The sequence below is a fragment of the Tursiops truncatus genome, chromosome 8 (assembly GCF_011762595.2).
Source record: "Tursiops truncatus isolate mTurTru1 chromosome 8, mTurTru1.mat.Y, whole genome shotgun sequence".
Taxonomy (NCBI): Eukaryota; Metazoa; Chordata; class Mammalia; order Artiodactyla; family Delphinidae; genus Tursiops; species Tursiops truncatus.
In genome coordinates this window covers 60,490,418-60,515,361 of record NC_047041.1, presented here as the reverse complement: position 1 = coordinate 60,515,361, position 24,944 = coordinate 60,490,418, and the positions used below count along the sequence as shown (strand labels likewise).

The 24,944-nt window shown below is 38.1% G+C and overlaps 2 protein-coding genes across 8 annotated transcripts in view; one reads left to right on the top strand and one right to left on the bottom strand.

The window, feature by feature from the left end:
* The window catches only part of ZNF215 (zinc finger protein 215), a 151,792-nt gene that overhangs the window by 80,565 nt on the left and 46,283 nt on the right, over positions 1 to 24,944 (bottom strand). The window lies entirely within an intron of this gene.
* Positions 3,526 to 24,944, top strand: part of LOC101325202 (interferon-induced very large GTPase 1-like) — a 31,479-nt gene continuing 10,060 nt past the window's right edge. The window contains exons 1-4 of one of the 5 annotated variants that reach the window (XM_073807903.1): positions 3,530 to 3,673; positions 6,908 to 7,057; positions 9,756 to 9,825; positions 16,411 to 16,550. In XM_073807903.1, the coding sequence (XP_073664004.1) occupies positions 16,496 to 16,550 (55 nt within the window). In that variant the 5' untranslated portion in view covers positions 3,530 to 3,673; positions 6,908 to 7,057; positions 9,756 to 9,825; positions 16,411 to 16,495. The other 4 variants (XM_073807902.1, XM_073807904.1, XM_004317833.4 and 1 more) reach the window with 4 other exon arrangements.

Sequence of the window (24,944 nt, the reverse complement as noted above, 5' to 3'; positions counted from 1 at the left end):
GCACTCAGAACCCACCCAGACCTTTAGTAAACATAAGTAAGTGTTCCCTGAGTTCCTTGAGCCGCTCTAGCAAATATATCAAACCTGAAGAGGCGGTCTTGGGAACTTCTGATTTGTAGCCAAGTCAGACAGAATTTGAGGGTAATCTGGGGACCTACTACTTGCAATTGGCATCTGAAGCCAGCAGCAGTCTCCTGGGACTGAGCCCTTAAACTGTGGGATCCAACAGTATATCTAGGAAGATACATAGTGTCAGAATCAAGTTAAATTGTAGGACAACAGGCTGGTGTTGCAGAATTGCTTGCTGTGGGGAAACCCCTCCATGCATCTGGCACTGAAACAAAGGAAAACTGTGTTTTTACTAAAACACCTAGGTTATCTGATTTTTCTTCCCCGTCTTCCTCTCTTTTGATGGGATTCAGTGAAGCTTGCCCCAAGATGTGCCACGCTGCCATACAGATTATTTCCAGACAAGCAAGGTCCAAAAGACCCAGGAAGAATCTTGGAACTTCCACCTAACTGCCTAAGATAATTTAATATAGACAGACTGTTCCAGGAGGGAGATATCACTATAGATAACTATATGACACTAAAGATAACTACATGACACTATAGATAACTACAGTATATTATGAACTAGGAGTGGTAGACAGCGTAGTGGTAGCAAGGCCAGTTTAATCAAAGTCCTTCCGTATCCCATTCTCTCTAGATGGCCCAGTAAACATTTGTTTAACAAACATTAAATCTCTACATTTCCCTGTGAATCACCTTACTTCCCTTTGAAATCCCAGATCCTTACCTCCTTCTCCTTAGTCCTGTAAAATAAATAAATGTACCTCATCTTGCCTTACTGTCTTTCAAATTTCTCATGCTTATGTTAATCCTCCATATATATGTATTAAATTTGATTTTCTACTGTTAATCTGTCTTATGTCATTTTAATTATTTGACTAGGCAAAAGAAAGAAGAAGGCAAGAGGAGAAATACCACCCACCCCCTTTCTTCGTTGGCAAGTATCACCCACCAGATTTCAAAAGACTCCCTCAAAAGACATATTCTCTTAGCCAAAGATGAGCCAGCTAAAAGGAAAGGGTCAGGGGAAAATGCCAGGCAAGAGAGACCCAGTGATCTCAGCTGCCCTTCTCTCTGTAATCAATGGATTAGAGATGGACTGGCCCATTCCTCAGGATTTTTAGCCGAAGCTGAAAGTAGGGCTGAAATTAGGGTGAAGCAAGTGAGGCACCTAGAGTACAAAATTTAAGCACTCTCTCACTCTCAATTTCCATTCTACCCTGGGTTCCTCTCTTGCCTCACTCTAGTTTCAGTTCTGGATGGAACCCTGGGTGGATTACTGGCTCTCTCTAGTATCACTGCAGAGGTCTGGGTGAATTCCTTTTCCCTCAGTTTATTCAGAATAAGGCTATAATTTTTCAAAGAGAACATAAGTTAAAAACTGGCAGTAAAAAAAGAAACAAAAAAGCCTGGAGAAAACATCTTTCAAAAAACATTCACTAATCATTTAACCGAAGTTCACGTTAAAAACAAACATTTCTTGGAATTGAGAGAAAACCAAAAGATGAAACCAAGAGTCTGTCCTCTGTATTGGGGGTTGACCTGGAGGAACAGGCGGTAACTGTGTGGTGAAATGAACCTGTTTGTGAATATGATTTTGATTCTATGGGATTGCTTTAATTCCTTCATTAATTTACACATTTACTGAAATCTTAATCAAATTAAACACTGGAAGGAGCACTGCAGCTGAAGACACTCCACTTGATGTTTCTTGTTCTGACAGATTAGATCTTCAAACAATGTGCTGGGGAAAAAAGAATTCATATTTGAATGTCTGCTGCAGGCCAAGCACAGGGTGGGATTAACCTATCTCATTTTATCCTCATTAATGTATGTGAGGTGGGTAGTGCTACTGGCACAAATTCATTCCACCACCTGGCTGCTTCTCATTACTTCGGTCGCCCCTCCACACTCAAGACGTAAGCAAACATAGCTAGTCACTGTTGGATCCCGGACTCAAATTAATGACTGACATTTAAACTCTTGTTTACTAGAAAACACCTACACTCCTATTCTAAAAGTAGGAAAAGTGAAGTCTTATTGTTAGCACACCATGCCAACTGCCCTTATACCTTCTTTGTGCCTCATGTCAACTCACTGAAATTAATATTATATAATATATATTAATATATAATATTATATATTAATATTATATACTAATATATTATATATATTAATGTTATATATTATATTAATATATTATATATATTAATATATAATACTATATATTAATATATAATATTAATATCCTCACATATAACTAAGGAAACAAGCTCTGACAGATATGATAATTTCCTTATTCAATCATCACACATTTTGTTCATCTATATGTTTCATGCACTACATCTGGGATATAATGATGAAGAAGACAGATCCCCCACAACTGGGACGAACACAGGGAGGTGGGATGTTTCAGGTTTGGGGGATGGGAGAAATCAGATAGACAAGCAACAGCTACAGTGCAGCACAACATGATAGGAGCATCATTAAGAGTGGTATAACTGCTCTGAGAGCACAGTGCAGAAGAGCTCACTAAAGGTCCATGTAGTGGAGATGTGCAGGTGTACTGGGAGTGGTAAGGGGAAATATGAAACAATGTGGGTAGACTTTCTAGAGGACCTGGGAAAAATGAGTATGATGTTCACCTCCAAGAAGACGTGTGTAGACATATAAAGCTTGAAACTGAAGAACACAGGAGCAGGAGGTACTGATCTACAAGCAAAATTATAATGAATTAAATCATGCAGTAAGATAATAATCAATGAAACAAAATGCTTTACATGGGATTTAGGTGTGAGAGAAAACAGTCAGGTTTTTAACATTACTAAAAAGCTCTAATATAAAATATAGACAACTGTAAAATTCTCTTTCTCACCATAAACACACAACATGCTGTTAAGAATTTATCTCGCGGTAGTGTTGAATCATCCAAATCCGCTAATACAATGTTGGAAACATGGTTAATTTTCAAATCAACCACAAAAAACAAAACAAACAAACAAAAAAACAGCAAGTTCTAGAGAGATCTTTTATAGGAAATAAAACCTAAGAAGTTTCATTAGCACTGAGAGCATGCTTCCTCTTTGTCCTTGGGTGACTTGAGAGCTAGAACAGTAAAGCAGTTAAAGCAACTTCCCTGAGGAAGACACTCGAATGTGCCCATGTCTCTTCTCCTAAATTCTTTCCCTATCCTGTTTCTCCCATGTTCTTTATCTGGTGCTCACCCCATTCCACCACTGATTCACACATGCATGCACACACATATACCAACATTAGTCTTCCATTTGCAGTTATTTTAACACCCAGGAATCACAATATAAACAAATAAATGAATTAACGAATAAATAAATAAATAAATAAGCAGGATTCCTTTAAATCAGCTGATTTCTTTTAAAGGGAGAAAAAACAAAACCGAAAGTAAAACCAGTTTTTCACTTCCTGTCTGGAGGATATAATAAGGCCCTTTGACACAGAGGCAGCTGAAATCTAGGCTGAAGATTTCAGTCAGCAAACTACCAGACTCCGGGAAAGAACCAGCTCTACTTTCTCTGTAATATCTCTGGAGCAACCTGAAGACAGGAGCTTGGCCTCAAGAAGACAGGTAGGTGAAGGAAAAGGACGGAAATGGGACAGACAAAGAGATACAATGACATACTCAGAGACTAAAATAAAAACAGAAATAGATGGAAACAGGCATAGGGACAGTCAGAGACACAGGCAGATTAAGGCATGCTAAGAACACAAATAGGAACCTGGCTTTCTCCTTGTTCCAATAAACAGCTCCAAATCTGGGGGAAAGGGAGTACATTATCGAAACAAACAACTTGGTAATTTTTATTGTCAACTAAAAATAAATCTAGACTTAGGTAAAAAGAGACTATTTGAAAGGATTATTGCAATAGGGGAAAGAGACTATTGTAATAGAGAAAATAATCCAAACATAGAGCTTCAAGCATCTCAAAGGTCAGGCAGAAAGGAATATTCTTTTAGAGGAAAGGGTCAGCAGGCTAAGAAGAACACAGTATAGAGGGAGTGGGATAATCAGGGAATATTTTATCCTTAGGAGGGATCATTAAGGAGAGGTTGTATGCAGGGTCAGGAGGAGGGTGAGTCAAAGTTAAGGGGACTGAAAAGGAGAGAATTTTAACTAATGTTTAGTTTCAAACACTTTCCAATTGATCAGGGGGACAAACAGCTCAGTGAATCCTTTATGAGGCAAAGAATGGAATTTAAAGGGTCTGTGTCTGCTGCTATATTTAAAATAGGTAACCAACAAAGACTTACTGTATAGAAATAAATAAATAAATAAATTTAAAAGGTGTGGGGGGGCGGTCTGTGTCTGGCCTCCCTATAAGTAATAAAGGGACACACAGATGAGTTTATATAAGTCATATGGGGAAAGGTGGCTCTTTGCAGTAAACTAATTCTCAGAACACAAAAGGGTGGATGGATTTCTTTAACCATCACTGCTTTCCAGGAGTAAAGGACTCAAGAAAAGTTTAACTTTGTTATTATGATTCATGTAAGTAACAGGTGCTATGGTAAGCACAGAGAAGAGAGGAACTAACTCAACCTGGAAGAATAAAGGAAGGCTTCACAAATAAGGAGAAACCTGAATTGGGTTAGAAGCATAGTGTCCTGGGAAGTGCTCATGTAACATAATATTTTAGGGGAGGAAACAATTTCCCTTCTAGATTTTTTGGCTGGTTTAATAACTGAGTTGACATAAAACAGATTAACGGGAGAAAATTAAGTTTAATTATATACTTACAAGATCCCCACCAAGACATGAAGACTCAAAGCAATCTGGCAGTTGAGGCATATATACTATCCCAAGCTAAGGAGAAGGAAGTAGGAGTGTAGGGCTTCAAAGGCGAGGAAGACAGTTCACAAGATGAGAAGAGCAAATGATTGGTAAGCAAATGTTTGCCATGCCATGCAGGTACATCTTTCTGATATAAAAAGTTGTCTCTGGTAATAGCTCTCTCTGGTACAGGCCCTCTATATGATTCTTTCAGGCAGTTCAAGGAGAGGTAAAAAGTTTTCCTGGGGCTTCCCTGGTGGCGCAGTGGTTGGGAGTCCGCCTGCCGATGCAGGGGACACGGGTTCGTGCCCCGGTCCGGAGGATCCCACGTGCTGCAGAGCGGCTGGGCCCGTGAGCCATGGCCGCTGAGCCTGAGCGTCCGGAGCCAGTGCTCCGCAACGAGAGAGGCCACAACGGTGGGAGGCCCGCGTACCGCAAAAAAAAAAAATTAAAAAAAGTCTTCCTGAGTCTGCTGGGTCTTAATTGCCTTCAGCTCAAAACAGTCCACATGCCAAAGTGGCGGATTTGGAGGTGGCATATTCTGCTCCCCCTCAACATACAGGGTTAAGAAAACTGTGAGACTGAGGACAGATGACAGAGTATAGTTTCTAAGAGAAGTAAGTGAACTAGATGTTAGGAAAAGGAAAAAGAGTGGTTGTGAAAGGAATTGGGTTAATTGTTGCCAGATTGTGAGGGGTCTTGAATGCCAGGGCCCAGTAATTTGATCATATCATAAACCAATGAAGGGTTTGCAAGTTTTGTAAACAAGTAAATGATTTACCTACAAGTTTCAGGATGCAATGTGAAAGATGGACCACAACAAGGATAGAGATAACAGATTCAAGAGCTTCTCATACAGAGCAGTCAAACAAATAGAGCAAACTAATGCCGAGCATTTAGTAAGTAACTAACAAGGACCACAGTTTAGGGGAAAAAGTAGGGAAAATGGGCTTCCAAGAAATAAAAGGTGCCCACATCACCATTTCCCCATCAAAAAGGAATGGATACCCCCAAATGGCTAGACTTAGGAATTCAGGATGAGTTTCTAACTGGATAAGCTGTTCAACACAGTTAATCCAACAAGTCCAAAGAGGAGCTAAAGGAATAATAAAATCTATAATAGGAGGCAGAGACTAAGAGGCAAGCTAAAATTTTATTACTTTTTTTTATTGAGCTATAATTCACATATAATATTATTCTGTTGTGCAACATGATTCCATATGTGTATATATTCCAAGATGATAACCAAAGTCTAGTTAACATCCATCACCACACAGTTATAGTTTATTTTTCCTTATGATGAAAAATTTTAAGGTCTTCCTCTTAGAAACTTTCAAATACACGATGCAGTATTATCAACTATAGTCATCATGCTGCACATTAACATCCCCAGGACTCATTCATTTTATAACTGGAAATTTCAGCCTTTGTCCTTCACCCATTTTGCCCTCCCTCTCCCCCACCTCTGGCAACCACCAACCTGTTCTCTGTATCATTTAGTTTGTTTTTGGTTTTGCTTTGTTTTCATTTCCATATGCAAGTAAGATCATATGGTATTTATCTTTGTCTGACTTATTTTACTTAACATAATGCCATCAAGGTCCAACCATGTTGTTACAAATGGCAGAACTTCCTTCCTTTTTTTTTTTTTTTTTTTGCGGTACGCGGGCCTCTCACTGTTGTGACCTCTCCCGTTGCCGAGCACAGGCTCCGGACGCGCAGGCTCAGCGGCCGTGGCTCACGGGCCTAGCCACTCCGCAGCATGTGGGATCCTTCTGGACTGGGGCAAGAACCCATGTCCCCTGCATCGGCAGGCGGACTCTCAGCCACTGCGCCACCAGGGAAGCCCCCTTCCTTTTTTTTTTACTGCTGTATAATATTCCATTAGAAATGTACCACATTTTCTTTATCCATTCATCCATCAATGGACATTCATGTTGTTTCCAACTTTGGTTATTGTAAATAATGCTGGAATGAACCTGGTGGGGGAGAGGGAGGAGTTTTTCAAATTAATATTTTCTTTTCCTTTAGATAAATACTCAGAAGTGGCATTGGTGGATCATTATATTTGACAGAAACTGGGAAAGGCTGGACACTACATAAAGAGTCTAAAGCAGCTCACGATTAGCAGCAGAGCCTTTGAACGCACATTCTCTAACTACATATCGAAAGCAGCCTCAAGTTAGTCTCCATCCCATTATCTGCTTGTTTCTTTCCTAGCACTTAAAATAATCTGAAATTATTTTGCTTATTCAAATACTTACAAGTTTATGGTTTGCTTCCCTCCACTAGGGGTAAGGGCAGGTATCTAACCTGCCTTATTCATCAATCAACACACAATACTTAAAACATTTCCCAGCATGATGATAGCCCTCAATAAATATGTGTGAAATAAATGCTGAAATTTTAAATCTTTGCCAAACTTCCAATCCATGGTACTTGTATGATCTAGTTCACTCAAAGGCACATTATCATGATGGGTACAGAGAGAAGGGATGGTCAACAAAGAGGAGCTCCCTAGATTCTTCTATTGTTTCTCTGATATCAGTCTGCTTTAAACTTATCTGTAAATAAACCAGATTTTTCATTTGTTTAATACTCAAACTCTTTATTCTAAGAATAGGAGAATATTTCCAGGATATATTAGAGTTGTTGTTACTGTTGTTGTTATTAATTCTGTACAACATTTGATGTATATTTTCATTATGGAGAATCAGGCCATACTGCCGCTCTGGGAAATATTCTTCTATTGTTTCTTTGATGGTTTTTCTCAAACATCCTTTCTGATCTCTCCTTCTGAAAACCATATTAGACTCAGTCACATGTTGGCAGCATTTCTGGATCTAGCCTGCCTGTCTCCTTAATGAGCTTTATAGCTCTTCATAGCCCTTTCCATGTCTTTATCCTTTGAAGTTAAATTCTTAAAGATCCCTCAGTTGAACATTCTAGCATAGTAGTGGAACCTTCATGTGTATTCATTCAAATACTGAGACAGAAAGAACACTTCAGTTGGAAACTAAGAAGTAAAGAATCTCAAAGGAGATATCTTCATGTTCAGGCCAACAGGAATGGCAAATTTGGTTTTTTCACTCCCATCTTTTCTCCATTAAAAATGTCTCCTTAGAATAGGGTTGGTTTTTTTTTTTTCAAAATATGATTGAACACTTGGTAGCATTTATAAAATTAAAGTTGGGGGGTTTATAAAAACCTTAGTTCCTCAGCAATAAGCTAGACATCCCATGTCAGATTCTCTGTGAGTGGGGCTGGGAACCCACATTTTAAAGATGTCCTCAGGTGATTATTATCCAAAATAAAGACTGAGAACAACTACTTTGAAAGATTAACTCATACTTTTAACTTTAAATTGGTTTAAAACCAAGTCCAGTTCGATCCGTCAGGGGAGTGAGGACATTACAATCCTTAACACTGCCATTAATTTGCTGCAGTTTCTGCCTTCTTTAAATCTATCTCTATAATTTGGCATTCAAACAGACCAAAACTGTATGATAAGCTAGGTGGAGAAATCATTGTCAAAATCTTTCCAGCACCACAAAGTATGGGCAAATAATCTACCTCTTGGCCACAAGTCCTTCACTGTAGGCAACACTGAAGTAGACAAGAACTAAAAGACATCTTTTCTTCTCCTCATCCTTCTTCCTACTACCCATATCTCTACTTCTCTTTCATTGACACAACCCCGGTATCAGCTCTGAGGCACACAAAGCTACAAAGAATGGCTTGTTGCCTTGGGCAACTATTGGAACAAGTGCCTTATACACAGCACTCAGCTATACACACTATTTTACATGTATTTTTCTTAGAGAATAAGTCAGTGAAAAGACACAACATGGCCTTGAACAAGGATGTAAGTCTTCGACTGTTAATAGATCCTTGCTGGAACTCACAAAGTTGAATTTTTATGTGACTTCAAGGATTTCTTCCCAGACACTCTAGACAGGGGTGGGAAGGAGGGATCCTGGTATACACCTTAACTGTAAAACTGATTTACTTCTGAGGAAAATACTAGTGTGTCTGGACCTACATACACCTAGTAAAGGCCACTGCATTAGTCTTCAGCAGAGATCATTTTGTTAGGTTACATAAATACCAGGGACTCAGTCTTTAGCAAGGACTAAATATATGGATTGATTTCCACAATACACTTTCTCTAGTCAATATAAAGTCTTACTTGTACCATTCTGCTTAGTGAGCAAAGGTTGTGTCCACTGTGGTATAAACCAATGCTCCCAAATCACTGGCAGATCACCTCCTAATGTGGGGATATATCCATGGTCTGCTAGCTCCCTTCCGGGAAGGTCATCTTGAAAAATGTCTTCTGACACATTCAACTCCTATCCAATGCCCAGCAGACTTACTCATGCAGAGTGAGAAGAGCCTGACAGCGTAACAGGACACACAGACTCCCCAACTCCAGTGTCAGGACAATATCTGTCCAAATCTGAACCAGCCTGTCCAGTGGAGACAATCATTGAGGAGTCTGCCCTCCTCCCTATGTGCCTTTGTCTGTGCCCTTGAAATGACAGCTATGAGAATTCTAGCTCAACAGGCTTAGCTCTAAGTCTTAGAAAGAAAAAGCAGCTGCAGCTACTGTCCTACCCTTTTGGTTCCTTCCTAACCTATTTGGAGGTCAATGGCTATGGGATTTCAAAGGCTGAAGAGGCTTTCTTTGGGTTACAGTCTCCCACATTTCCTAAAGGAAAGAGACTCCTCGTTCTGAGACAACAAGAAAATAACTAAAACATTAGCAGAAAAGAGACACAGCATCTCCCTTAACTTTCAGTCTACACCAAAATGATGAAAGTTATTTTCCATGTTGCAGCAATTTCTATGGCTAATATTTCCCATTATCTCATGGCAGAAGCACCAGGAGACAGGAAGCCACCTCTGAAAGTTAACCTTCAGGATCAGCATTCCTGACTGCAGCTGTGGTATGTAGTTTCTAGTTAAAATTTTAAAAGAAAGAAAGAAAAAAAAAAGCATGGCCTTAATTTAGACCCTTCTGTCTTGACTGATCCTTTCATTCCCCAATGTATGTAAGCTTCCCAATCTTTATTGTACTTGATATATTGTCATCAAACCCTATATTTATGCTCCCTGGAGTGGTGGGTCTGCCATTCTACTTTCAGTTTTCATAGTCTCCTGCAGATTAGAGCCTGCTCCTCTACCTTGGGGAGCTTCTCATTTTCCTACATGTCCATTCCTGGTCCTATAGGATCCTATGGCCCTTGGGCCTTATTCATCCCATTCAAGCAGCCCTTGTCTCTTTTCATGATGTTTTCCCCATTACACTTGCCACTTTTCTGGTTACTTTGGTTCCTAGGCCAATCTTAATTAGATATCCTCTCTGAAAATTTGCCTCTACCACCTGGAATAGGTGTAGGCACCAAATGAATTCCATGTACAGAATAGCTCAGCTGCAATCCTGAGCCACCTAAACTCCAAGTCCCTTTGGCCAACTAAAAGGATGTCTTGAAGGTTATATGTCTCCCCAGATAACAGCCATCCTACTTGTTTCCTTGGCATACACTCCCTGGGCTATGCTTCCCTTAATTCCTTTTCTATACTCTACCTTGATGCACTGAAAAGTTCCCTGGAACCTAATCTTCCTATGTATTCCTTCTAAGTTCTCTGGTTTAGCTCTTCAAGTCCTCACTAACAGCTCCTCTCTCCAGATTTTCCTAAAATGTGAGGCATGCTCTTATTACTAGGAGAATCAGATTCTCCCTTGGCTTAGTGGTGGAAACCTCCTTTAGGTCCTCCTCCCCTTCAGTGGGATTTACCTCATTGAGTCCCACATCCCTTTGGGCACTGAGACTGTGGTTTCAACAGCGCTTTAAAAACATTAAATGATAGGAGGAGTTAACATTGATTGAACCCTTAGAATAGGTCCAACACTGGGCTGAGCATGTTACATATTTTGTCACTTGGCACACAGATGAGGGTAGCTCCATGATTCGAGGCCTATGGAATGCCCTCCCCCTGCTGCTAGCTAATAGAATGTGGCATAGATGAAGGAATTTTTCAGATGAAATTAAGGTCCAGAATCAGTTGATTTTGCATTAGCCAAAAGGAATATTATCCTGGCTAGGCTTGACTTAATCAGGGAAAAGACCTTAAAGAGCGACTCGGCCTTTCTTTAGAGATAATTTTCCCTCCCGCTGGCTTAAAGAAGTAAGCTACCATGTTGAAGGAGGGCCTACAGAAAAGCTATTGTGGCAAGGAACTGTGGACAGTCCTAAAATCATAAGGAGATGAATTGTGTCAACATGTGTAAGCTGAAAGCAGCTTTTCTCCAGTTGAGGCTCTAGATGAAAATACAGCTCAGTCAACACCTGGAGTGCTGCCTTGTAAGACCTTGAGCAGAGGACCCAGCTAAGCCATGTCAGACTCCTGACAGAAATTGTGATATAATGTGTGTGTTTTTTAAGATACTAAGTTTGTGGCAATCTATTTTACGATAATATAAAAATAATACAGATTTTGGTGCCTAGAAGTGGTACCTAAAACTTGGGAACAGCTATGGAATCAGGAAAGTGAGCAGAAGCTAGAAGAACTTTGAAGAGCATGACAGAGAAAGCCTATATACCTTCGACAGACTGTTAGAAGAAATCCAGACTTTAGGTATCCTGCAGTGAGGGCTCAGAAGAAATTGAGGGACATGTTATTAGAAACAGAAGGAAGAGGATTCGTGTTATGTAGTGATAGAAAGCTTAGCAAAATTATGTCCTGGAGTTATGTACAAGGAAATACTTAAAAGCTGGTTTTATAGTTAGGGAGACTTCCAAGTGAGGTGTTAAAAGTGCCTCCTGATTTCTTCTTGCTGCTTGTGATAAAATGTGAGAAATGAAAGATAAATTGGGGAAAGAACTGTTAAACAAAAAGGAGCCAAGGCCTTACAATTTTGAAATTTCTCAGCCTCTGCAAAGGGCAAAACCCATTAGAATAAAGAGATTCACAGTCTTGAATCTCTGTTGATTATGATTGTACAACCTTTCCCTAAAACCTCAGAAAGATTAAAAGGTAAAGGAATCAGGCACAAAAATGGTCCCTTCAAGAAGATAAGCGTTTGCCTCACAGATATCAACGAAATTAGAAGTCCTCTAGGAAGCTTAAGGTCACTGTTCCCTACTATCTCAGCAGGAGGCCAAGGCTTTTCCAGAAGGGTTTGTCTGGAAAAGAACCATAGAAGTAGCTTTTGTCTAAAGGAGTGAACCCCACTGAAATCTTTAGAAGATCCACAAAGTTCTTGAGAAAATTTGTTCAGCAGAAACACTGCTAGCTGTTGTTGGATGGAGAGTCTGTTTACGTCTATCAGATCTAGCTGGTTTAGTGTTGTTCAACTACCCTGTTTCCTTACTGATCTTCTACCTAGTTGTTTTTATCCATTATTGAAAGTACAGCAATGAAATCTCCAACTATTATTTCAGAACTGTCTATTTCTGTCTTCACTTCTCAATGTTTGCTTCCTATGGTTTGGAGTTCTGTTGTTAGGTTCATAGGTTTATAAGTTTTATATCTTCTTGATGGGTTGACACTTCTATCAATATTTAGTGTTCTTCCTCGTCTCTTGTAACAACTTTTGACTTAAAAGTCTATTTTGTCTGATCTTAGCATAGATACCTCAGTTCTCTTTTAGTAACTATTTGCCTGGAGTGACCTTTTCTATCTTTTCACTTTTGTCCTATATGTCTTGGATATAAAATGAGTCTTTTCCAGACAGCATATAACTGCATTTTGTTTTTCACTCTATTACGAGAATATTTACCTTTTAATGAAAGAGTTTAATCCATTTACAAAAATTACTGATAAAGAAACACTTATTCTGCCATTTTGCTTTGTCTTTTATATGTTTCATATCTTTTTTGTTCCTCAAGGTCTCCATTAACTGCCTTCTTTTGTGTTTGATTTTTTTGTAGTGTATGATTTTGATTCCTTTCTAATTTCCTTTTCTGTATATTTTAAAAGTTATTTTAGCATTGGTTGTCCTGGAGCTTACAATTAGCCTCTCAAACCTGTAACAATCTATGTTGAATTAATATCACATTAGCTTCCATAAGGATATAAAAATTTGGATCCTACACTGCTCCATCCCTCCTCCCCTTTATGTTTTTGTGTCACAAATTACATCTTTCTACTTTGTGTGCTCATTTAACATAGATTTATCACTATCATTTTATTCATTTGTCTTTCAATCAAATTGGGAAAGAAAAAGGAGTCACAAATGAAAAATACAATAATACTGGCTTATATATTTCTTTACCTGTGTTATTTTTTCATGTGGATTCAAGTTACTGCCAAGTGTCCTTTCATTTCCAGCTGAAGGACTCCCTTTAGCATTTCCTGTAGCACATATCTACTAGTGATGAATTCCCTCAGCATTTGCTTATCTGGGAATGTCTTAACTTCTTCTTTATTTTATTTATTTATTTTTGCGGTACGCGGGCCTCTCACTGTTGTGGCCTCTCCCGTTGCGGAGCACAGGCTCCGGATGTGCAGGCTCAGCGGCCATGGCTCACGGGCCTAGCCTCTCCGTGGCATGTGGGATCTTCCTGGACCGGGGCACGAACCCATGTCCCCTGCATCGGCAGGTGGACTCCCAACCACTGCGCCACCAGGGAAGCCCTCTTCTTTATTTTTGAATGATGGTTTTGCCAGATACAGAATTATGGGTTTTCTCTTTCTCTATGTACTTTAAATATGTCATCCCACTGCCATCTGGCCTCCATGGTTCCTGCTAAGAAATCCAGTCTTTTTCTTACTGAGTCTCCCTTGTATATGACAGTCACTTCTTTATTGCTGCTTTCAAGATTCTCTCTGTCTCTGGCCTTTAAAAGTTTTATTATAAAGTGTCTCAGTGTGGACCTCTTGTGTTTTTCCTCCCTAAAGTTCACTGAGCTTCTTAAATGTGTAAATTCATGTACTTAATCAAATTATGACTTTTTGGGCATAGTTTCTTCAAAATTCTTTTACATCGTTTCTCTCTCTTGTTCCTTATGCAACTTCCATTATCTGTATGTGGTATGCTTGATGGTGTCCCACAGGTCTCCTAGGCTCTCTTCATTTTTGTTCACTCCTTCATCTTTATGTTCCTCAAACTGGATAATTTTAAATGACCTATTTTCAACTTCTCTGGTTTTTAATTCTGCCTGCTGTAATCTGATGTTGAAATTCTTAGTGAATTCTTCATTTCAGTTATTGTAATTTTTAACCCCAGAATTTGTTTGGTCCCTTTTTATAATTTGTATCTCTTCAGAGATATATACTATTTGGGGCACATCATTCCCCTGGTGTTATTGAATCTTTGTCCATGACCTATGTTAGCATTTTGAGCATATTTAAGCCAGATGAATTAAAGGCCTTGCTGAATACCTTCTATGACTTGATTCCTCATGATAGTTTCTATTCATTTTTCTGTGAATGGGTCATATTTTCTTGTTTCTTTGCACGTTTTAAAATTTGTTTTGTGGAAAACTGAACATTTTGAATGTTATAATAAGGTAACACTTGAAATCATAATCTTTCTCGTGCTCAGGGTTTGTTCCTGTGGGTTTTGGTTATATGTTTAGTACTTTTCTACCTTTTTCTCTAAAGATATTTGTGGTTTGTGCTCTCTGAAATGTGTTCTTTAGCTTATCATGAGCTTATGTGTTGACTGAGATTTTTTTGCCTAAAGACAAAACAAAAACCAAACAAACAAACAAAACAAAAAACACCTCGCTTTGCATACTGGCTCAGTGTTTAGCATTCCTCCAATGCTTAACCTGGCCCTTTACAACTCTGCCTTAGCCTTCACTTTCTGCTTCTGAACCTAAGGATCATTTAGAGGTATAAATCCTACACACAGGGAACTTTTTACTGTTCCACTTCCACACAAAATCTCTCTCACCAGTCTTTCCTACCAAGTTTCAGCATGTCTATTATTTGTCTCAACCTTAACATCTTCCCCCAGACAGTAGGGGTTGTCCATTTACCTTTCTTGTTTGCAAGGAATGCCCTCCACTTGGCTGCTTTTGTGCCCTGAAGAAGCTCTGTGCTACACAAAACTGCCTTTCGTCAGTCCTTCAGATAGTCCCCAGAGGGCTCCAAATAGACAAACACAATTCTCTGAGATCAAGGTCTGCCCTTCTCCCTTTGAAATCAGGGACAAGGGTCTCACAATGGGAACATGGGCTGATATCTTCAAGATTCCCTCAAGCAGGGGAGGAAGGTGGCCCAAAGGCAAGTAAAAATGCCACAACACTCCCCTACCATTTTTAAGTTGCCTTTTTCTTGATCAGCAGATACTTGGTTACTACAGACCTTTGATTATTTTCCAGATTTCCAACAAAGTTGATTCTGACGTTTTTTCTCTTGCTTGTTTATTGTTTCAGTAGAAGGATGCGCCCTTGGAGCTACTTATCCTTTCATATTTGTGGATGTGCTCCTATATAATTTATTTTTCATAATGGCTGTGCTTAATAACTGCCTTACAAAATTCCTGAACATTTGACATTTGGTTCTCATTAGTCAGTATAGGCTGGTTCCATCATACCATGAAATATGGTCACTGAGGGCATAACAGAGGTTTACAGAGGTCTCTGAGAAAGCACTGAGAGCATGTCTATAAGAAAGGTCTCCCAACCCAGCCAAGAACTGAAGGCCTATGATTGAGATTTTATTCCTCCCTAAAAACGCTCTTGGATTCTTTTCTAACCCTTTTATCAACTATTCTTCTCCCCTACACCTAACCCATTTCTGATCTCAATGAGAGCTTCTCACAAAAGATAGACCCTTAGCCACTCTAACTCTCAGTAATCAGAGCTCCAGAAGATTTTAGGCACCTTTCACCAGGCGAAGTAATAAAAGACTGCAGTATCACCATATGATAAATGTCAAATAATATTCTAAGTCAAGCCTTTGTAGAAGAATATGCATGAACCAAAATTTCTCAGGCTCTATTATAATTTTAGACATCATAATTATAGTTATAATTAGGGTCACAGTATGTAAAAACAGCACTGGCCAGGCAGAAATGTTTACTTCTAGGAAGTTAAAGCAACTTAGATAAAATTAAAATTCTGTTGCAAGAATGAAGTTGAGACAGGATCTATAAGACATGGCAACATTTCTTTATGTGGAAAAGTTTTCCATCATTGCCAAGGCACTGCTGACTTAAAAAGAAAAAAAAAACTATTGTTTCTGGGAAATGAGAGAGGGAGAGAGAAATAAAACTGAAAGCCTTTCCACAGCAGTTGGTAGAAGTGAAGGAAGGGCTGACCCTGACAGCTGGGTGATGAATAGGGCTCATATGTGTGATGCCCCACCCAGGGGCACTCACGCTCAGACCCATACAGGACAACCCACCTTATAATCAGTAGTCCTCTTTTTATGATAATTTTTAAACTTGAGTCATTATTAAACACATAATTCAAGATCCTTGAGTCTTTGCAAGATAACAAATGTTAACACACAGTAAAAAGTTTTTCTTTTTTTTCTTTTTTTTTTTTTACTTCCTTATCTTATTTTTAAATCAGACCCTGTGCTACACAGGAAGCCAAAGCCTAAACTAAAAGCAGTCAGCCTTACCTCTAAGAGACTCAGGAAAAGAACCCATTCTATATGCACATATCTCTGGAACAACTTGAACAGGAGCTTGGCTTAAAGAGACAAGTTGGTAAGAAAGAAGGGAAATGGAAGAGAAAGGGGTATAAGAATTGACACAGAGACTGAAAAAGAAACAGCGATGAAAAAAGTCAAAAGGAGCAGAGACTAAAAACAGAGACACAAGGATAGACTATAAGACTTCTTAAGATCAAAACATGAATTTGACATGGTGGTTGATGCATAATAGCTACAAGTGTGGGAAGAAGGGGAGTACACGATCTAAACAGGTAACTTAAGAAACAGTTGGAGGGCTTCCCTGGTGGCACAGTGGTTAAGAATCTGCCTGCCAATGCAGGGGACACAGGTTTGAGCCCTGGTCTGGGAAGATCCCACATGCCGCAGAGCAACTAAGCCCGTGCGCCACAACTACTGAGCCTGCACTCTAGAGCCCGGGAGCCACAACTACTGAGCCCACGTGCCACAACTACTGAAGCCTGCGTGCCTAGAGCCTGTGCTCCGCAATGAGAGAAGCCTCCGCAATGAGAGAAGCCACCGCAATGAGAAGCCTGCACACTGCAACAAAGAGTAGCCCTCGCTTGCCACAACTAGAGAAAGCCCGTGTGCAGCAACAAAGACCCAATGAAGACAAAAATAAATTTAAAAAAAAAAGCTTTAAAAAAAAAACTGTTGGAAAATCTATATAATATATATATAAGTACAAGGTGCTATTGATAGCTCAGAAAAGAGAGCTATGTACTCAACCTAAGGATTAATGAAAGGCTTCACAAATAAGGAAAAACTTGAATTAGGGCAGAAGGAATATAGAACCCCTGGCAGAAATGGTGGGGAGGAAAGGCTCATCCAGGGTAATATTTAGAGTCAAGAATGCCATGAGAATGAAGGAAGATGGCAGAGTGTGGTTTTTAAGGGAGAGAGTGAGGTAAGTATTAGGAAAAGGAAAAGGAGTGGTTGTGAAAGGTATGGCAGAGTATGATTCTTGTTAAAGTATAAAGGCCTTGAATGATAAGCCATTTTAATTTTATCACGAGACAATGTAGAATTTTCAGTTTTCTAAACAAAACAATACATGATTTAAATTTGGATGTCAAAAGGATGACTCTGGATGCAATGTGGAAAAGGAATTACAAGAGAGGAAAAAAATTATTGAATATACCAGAGCAAAGATGAAGGCCCAGTGGCAGTGTGTATGTGGAATAGGTAACAGACTCATGAGCAAATTGATACAGGTGATATATAGGATAATCTATGCCCAATATATAGTAGATGCCCAAAAATGAAAAGTTATAGATGGAAAACTATGAAATAAGGTGTCCAGAAAACAAATGTGCCCATACCACTCTCCCCTCATTATCATTGGGGGATATATGTGGTCTAAAGCTGAATCCAGACAGGAGCCAGAACTGGAAATGAGTCTGTAATTAGTATGAGACATATTCCTACCCACAGAAGTTAATCCAACACCACCAAACACCAACACCAAGTACAAAGTGAAAGAACTGGATCACAGATAGAAAGTGCGCACCCAAAACCAAACACAACTCTAAGAGAAACTAGAAAAGTTAGAAACAAATGAGGAATGCCTCAAAAGAGTCCCATGATTAGCATCAGAACTATCTACATTTCATGACACCTTATGCATTCTCTAGAGAATAAAGAAGTAAAGTCATCTAATGAGGATTAGGGCTCCAATTAAAGCTCTGTTTCTCCCTCCTCCTAGACTACTCTCATCATTTCCTTCCTCCTAGACTGATGCAGACCCCTCTCTGACCATGTCTTATTCATGCCTATAACCCCATTTTTGAGCAGAACACCTGGCACATAGTCTATGATATGTAGGACATGGGTTTGAACTGGATGGAAAAATTTGAGAATATGATGTCTGACTGTAGTGAGCTAAAGAGAGATAGAAGTCAAAGGTGATGATTTGGAACCTGAGACACTGGAAAAATTAAAATAGGATGAGTTGTGATGGGAAAACAAAAGGAGGGAGAGGTTTGGAAATCAGGTGATGAGTGCAATTGGGACATCCTGTTTTGATCCAACTTCATGGGGAGTTCTGGCTGGTGAAGACCACATCTCTGTCTTAGGCTGATCCCTAGATTGGCTCTCCAAATGCATGTCTTCATGCCCTCACCCAGGTATTCAACTTTCTTCTCCTCTCCCCTCAACTATCCACCAACAATCCCCAAACACGTGGCTGTCCCCTGCCCAGCCTAAAGGCTTTCTACAACTCATTAGCGACACAATGAAAACATGTTGTGAGCAGTGTTCTACATGGGGACATTAGGTTGGGTTGCTAATCATATTGTTCGAGTTCTCTTTGTATTTACTTATTTTTTCTTGGTTTGTTTTATCAGGTACCAAAAAACATACTAAATACTAAACCTTTGCCAAAGTAGTTGTGGATTATCAATTTCACCAAGTAATTCTGTAAACTTTGCTTTATTTTTATTGAACTTATTTTTTAGAGCGCTTTTAGGTTTACACATAAATAAGCAGAAGTTACAGAGATTTCCCATATACCTCTTGCCCCTGCACGTGTCATCTCCTGCATTATCAACATCCCCCAACAAAGTGGCACATCCGTTACAGTGATGAACCCACATTGAAAAATCAATTATCACTCAGAGTATGAAGTTTACATAGGTCTTGCACATTCTATGGGTTTTGAAAAACGTCTAATGAAGTGTAATGAACCCTTAAATATACAGAATAGGTTCACTGCCCTAAAAATCCTCTGTGCTCCTCTTACTCATTCTTTCCTTGTAACCACTCATCTTTCTGCTGACACCATAGTTTTGTCTTTTCCATAATGTCATACAGTTGGAATCATAAAGTATGTAGGTAGGCATTTTAGTCTCGCTTTTTACACTTAGAAATATACTTTTAAGTTTCCTCCATGTCTTCTCATTTTTCATTTAATTTCACTTCATTCTTTTCATTTTTTTTTGAACTGAATAATATTCCATTGTCTAGATGTACCACAGTTTATTATCCATTGACCTATTGAAGGATATCTTGGTTACTTCCAAGTTTTTGAAATTATAAATAAAGCTGCTATAGACATCTGTGTGCCAGCTTTTGTGAGGTATAATTTAGGTAAATACCAAGGAGCATGATTGCTAGTCATAAGGAAAAAGAATATTTGGTTTTGTAAGAACGAACCAAACTGACTTTCAAAGTAGCTATTCCGTTTGCACTCCCAGAAGCAATGAATATGAGCTTCTTTCATGCCAGACCCTTGTCAGCAACTGGAGTTGCCAGTGATCTGGATTTTGGCCATTCTAATAGGTACTTAGGCATATCTCATTTTATTGCACTTCATGGCTATTGTGTTTTATTACAAATTGAAGGTTTGTGGCAACCCTGCATCAAGCAAGTCTACTGGCATCATTTTTTTCTCTCCACAACCCCTGGCTTCCACGGATCTTTTTACGGTATCCAAAGTTTTGGCTTCCACTATTTCATATAGTTGGAATCATAAATTATGTAGCATTATCAGACTGATTTCTTTCACATAGCAATGTGATTTAAGGTTCTTCTATGTCTTTTCATGGCTTTATAGCTCAATTCTTTTTTTGCTAAATAATAATCCATTGTATGGATGTACCACAGTTTGTTAATCTATTAACCTACTGAAGGACCTCTTGTTTGCATCCAAGTTTGCAAATGTGAATAAAGCTTCTATAGACATCATGGGGAGGTTTTGTGTAAACTTAAGTTTTCAACTCATTTGAGTAAATACCAAGTAGCTTTGTTGCTGGATCATACGGTAGGAGTACAGGGTTTTGTTTTGTTTTTTTGTAAGAAACTGCCAACCAGTCTTCCAAAGTAACTGTAACATTTTGCATTCCTACCAGCAATGTATGAGGGTTCTTAACCATCCTAATTGGTGTGTAGTGGCATCTTGTTTTAATTTGCAGTTCTCTAATGACTAAGACGGTGAGCATTTTTTCATGTTTATTTGCCATTTGTATATGTTTTTGTTAAAATATCTGTTCAAAAATGTTGCACCATTTTTAATTGGCTTGCTTGTTTTCTTACTGTTGAATTTTAAGGATTCTTTGTACATTTGGGATACCAGCCTTTTATTAGATATATATTTTGCAAAGACTTGCTCCCAGGCTTTGGCTTATCTTTCCTTTTTTTAATTAAACAGCATCTTTCATACAACAGAAGTTTTAAAATTAATGAAGTCCACTTATCAACTTATTCTTTCATGGATCATGCTTTTGATTTTGTATCTAAAGTGTCATCGTCAATCCCAAGGTCACCTACATTTTCTCCTATGTTATCTTCTAGGAGTTTCATAGTTTTGCATTTTAGATTTAGGTAATACGATCCATTTTGAGTTAATTTTGCAAGGAGTGCAAGGTCTGTACCTAGATTCATTTTTTTGCATGTAGATGTCCAGTTATTCCAGCACCCTTTGTTAAGACTATCCTTTCTTCCATTGGATTACCTTGACTCCTTTCTCAAGATCAGTTGACTACATTTGTGTGGGTCTATTCCTGGATCTTCTAGCCCATTCATCAATTCTATTTGCCTCCTTTTGTCAGTACCATACTGTCTTTTATTTTTTTTTAATCTTTATTGGAGTATAATAGCTTTACAATGGTGTGTTAGCTTCTGCTTTATAACGAAGTGAATCAGCTATACATATGCATATATCCCCATATCTCCTCCCGCTTGCGTCTCCCTCCCACCCTCCCTATCCCACCCCTCTAGGTGGTCACAAAGCACCTTCATAGCTTCACAGTAAGTCTTGAAATCTGGGAGTGTCAGTATTCTGACTTTGTTCTTCCCCCAATATTCTGTTGGCTATTCTGGGTCTTTTGCTTTCCTTGTAAACTTCAGAATCAAGTTGTTGATATCCACACAATAACTTGCTGGGTTTTGCCTGGGATTGCATTGTCTCTATAGATTAAGTCGGGAAGAATTGGTCTTAATATTAAAGACCAATTTTATAGACTAAATATAGACAATATTAAAGACTAAATTTATGCAGATATTCTTTGATTTCTTTCATCAGGGTTTTGTGGTTTTCCTTATATAGATCTTGAACATATTTTATTAGGTTTATACCTAAGTATTTCTTTTTTGAGGGTGCTAATTTAAATGATATTGTGTCTTTAATCTCAAATTCCAATTGTTTATTGCTAGCATATAAAAAAACAATAATTTTTGTAAGTTAACCCTTGCATCCTGCAACCTTGCTATATTCACTTACCAGTTCCAAGAGATTCTTCTGTTGTTGATTCTTTGGCATTTTTTACATAGACGATCATGTCATCTACAAACAAATACAGTGCTATTTATTTTTTCCCAATCTGTATATTTTTATTTCCTTTTCTTATTAGCTAACTCTTCCAACAGGATGTGTGATAGGAGTGATGAAACGGGGTTCCTTTACCAATTCCATTTTAAGAGGAAAGCTTCTAGGTTCTTACCATTAAGTGTGATGTTAACAGTAGGGTTTTTGTTAGTGTCTTTTTATCAATTTCAAGAAGTTCCCCTCTATTCCTAGTTTGCTGAAAGTTTTTATAATGAATGGGTGTTGGATTTTGTCAAATAGTTTTTCTCCATATATTGATATGATCATGTGATATTTCTTCTTAGTCTGTTGTGGTGTATTCCATTAATTGATTCTGAATGTTGAATCAGTTTTGCATACCTGAGATAAATTCCACTTGGTTGTGGTGGATTATTCTTTTACACATTATTAGATTTAATTTGTTACTTTTTTTTCATGAGGGATATAGGTTTATAGTTCTCTTTCTTGTAATGTCCTTGACTGATTTTGCTATCAGGGTGACGTTGACCTCATGAATTAAATTAGGAAGTATTCCCTCTGCTTCTGTCCTCTGAAAGAGATTGTACATATTTGGTACAATTTCTTCCTTAAATGTTTGGTAGAATGCACCAGTGAATCCCACTGGGACTGATGCTTTCTGTTTTGGATGGGTTGTTAATTATTGATTCAATTTTTTTTAATACACACGGGCCTATTCAGATTACCTATTTCCTTTCACGTAAGCTATGATAGCTTGTTGTCTTCCAAGGAACTAGTGCATTTCATCTAGGTTATCAAATTTGAGAGCAAACAGTTGTTCATAGTACTCTTTTCTTCATCCTCTTAATGTCTGTAGGATTCATATTCATAACCCCTATTTTATTTCCAGTATTAGTAATTTGTGCCTTCCCTCTTTCTTTTCATAGTCTGAATTATCACTTTTGTTGGTATTTTCATAGAATCACATTATGGTTTTATTGATTTTCTCTACTGATTTCCTGTTTTCAATTTTATTGGTTTCTGCTTTAGTTTTCATTATTTCTTTTCTCTTGCTTATTTAAATTTAATTTCCTCTTCATTTCCTAAGGTGGAAACTTAGATTATTGATGTCAGATAATTTTTTCTTACATATGCATTCAATGTAAATTTCTCTCAAGCACTGCTTTCAGTGTAGCCCACAAATTTTGATAAGCTCTATGATCACGTGTTTTTGTTACTTCATTTTTTCTCTGTTAGTTGGACAGTTACTCTTCTGTTTGACATTATATTAGAAATTGCAACATATATTCTACTTAACAAATGGCACCAAAATCAATAGAATCTCTGACCCTCCTCTCAAATACCGCAAGGACCTGTTGGTGATATTTTCCTTCTCCTGAAAAAACATGCTTTAGTAGTTCATTCAATGTGCATTTCCAAGTAGCAGACTCTGTCAACGTGTTCTTTTCAATCATGTTTTTCTTCCACCGTTAACTCTTTAAGGATATCTCTGTATAGAATCCGAGTTTGTCAGCTATTTTCTTTCAATATTTAAAATTCCATTCCACTGGCTTCTGGCTTCCATCAAAGCTGCTGAGAAGTCAGCCCTCTCTCTAATTATTAGTTGTTTGAGGATAAAATCTGTTTTTCTCTAAATGCTTTGTTTTTGCTGTTTTGTTTTATTTTCTGCAGTTCCACTATGATATGTCTGATTGTGAATTTATTTGCCCTCCTTGGTGTATGCCAAGGTCTTAAATGTTGGCTTTAATTTGTAGTGGAAATATTTCAGTTGCTTAAAATTTATTTACCTCTTCCATCAGATATTACTTCACTATCCAGTAAATTCCTTGAGGCTCCAAAGAATCTGTCTTAAAAATTTATCTAGATATTTTAGATATCTTCAGTTGAAAAAGTTGTTCTGAGTTTCTGAGTCTGCCATAAATCTAAGTGACATTGGGGAAGATGGAAAGCACAAAATAAGAATGAGTGTAGATGAGATGACAATTATAGAAATCCAATAAAGACAAGGTGAAGGCAAAATCTTTTGGAGAGCTGGTAGGGGATTAAAAAGAATTGAGATTGAAGAGAGATTTAAATGGATGAATTGAAAGGACATGGTGAACTGCATTCATGTCAGCAGGAAGAAGGATGAGTAGGACACCCATTGACACAGAAGTACGATAGTGACATTCACTAGGACAGGAATTCCAAAAACAGGGGAAACCTGAATAATGTGTGAAGTTGCGACATGTAAAATCTCATTTCATCTGCTGCCCAAAGATATGTCCAAAGGCATTGGGGAGAAAAACATAACACTGAGGAAACACTGAATACTAGAACATTTGGTCCTACATCCACACATTAAGATGGCATCAGTAGAAAAGAGATCTTCATAATCCATATACGGTTCATAATATAAAAGTTATTCATAATACAAAGATATTATTAACTAGTGTCAGATGAAGAGTAAGAAGTGAGCGACAAGTAGAAACCAGGTAAGAAGTGCATTTTATTTATTTACTGAGACATAACTAACATATAACATTGCATAAGTCTAAGGTATACACCATGCTGATTTGATACATTTATATATTGCAATATTACCAACATAGAGTTAGCTAACACCTCTATCACATCACAAGATCATTTCTTTATTGTGGTGGGAACAATTAAGATATAGTGTCTTGGTAAATTTGAAGTTTATAACACAGTGTGTTGCTTATAATCACTATCTGAACATTAGATGTCTAGGACTTATTTATCTACTGGTTGCACATTTGTACCCTTAAACAACATCTCCCTAATTCCTACACCTTCCAACCCCTTGTAACAAGCATCCTACTCTCTGGTTTTTACTAGTTTGGCTTTTTAGATTCTACACATAAGTGATATTATACAGGATTTGTCTTTCTCTGTCTGACTTATCTCACTTAGCATAATACGCTCAAAGTCCATCTGTGTTGTCACACACACAGGGCAGGATTTTCTTCTTTCTCATGACTGAATAATATAAATATTCCCTTGTGTGTGTGTGTAGTAAATCTTTATCTGTTTAGCCATGGACTGACACTTAGGCTGTTTCCATATCTTGGCTATTGCGAATAATGCTGCAATAAACATGGAAGTGCATATATCTCTTCAATTCTCTGTCTTCACTTCCTTTGGATATAT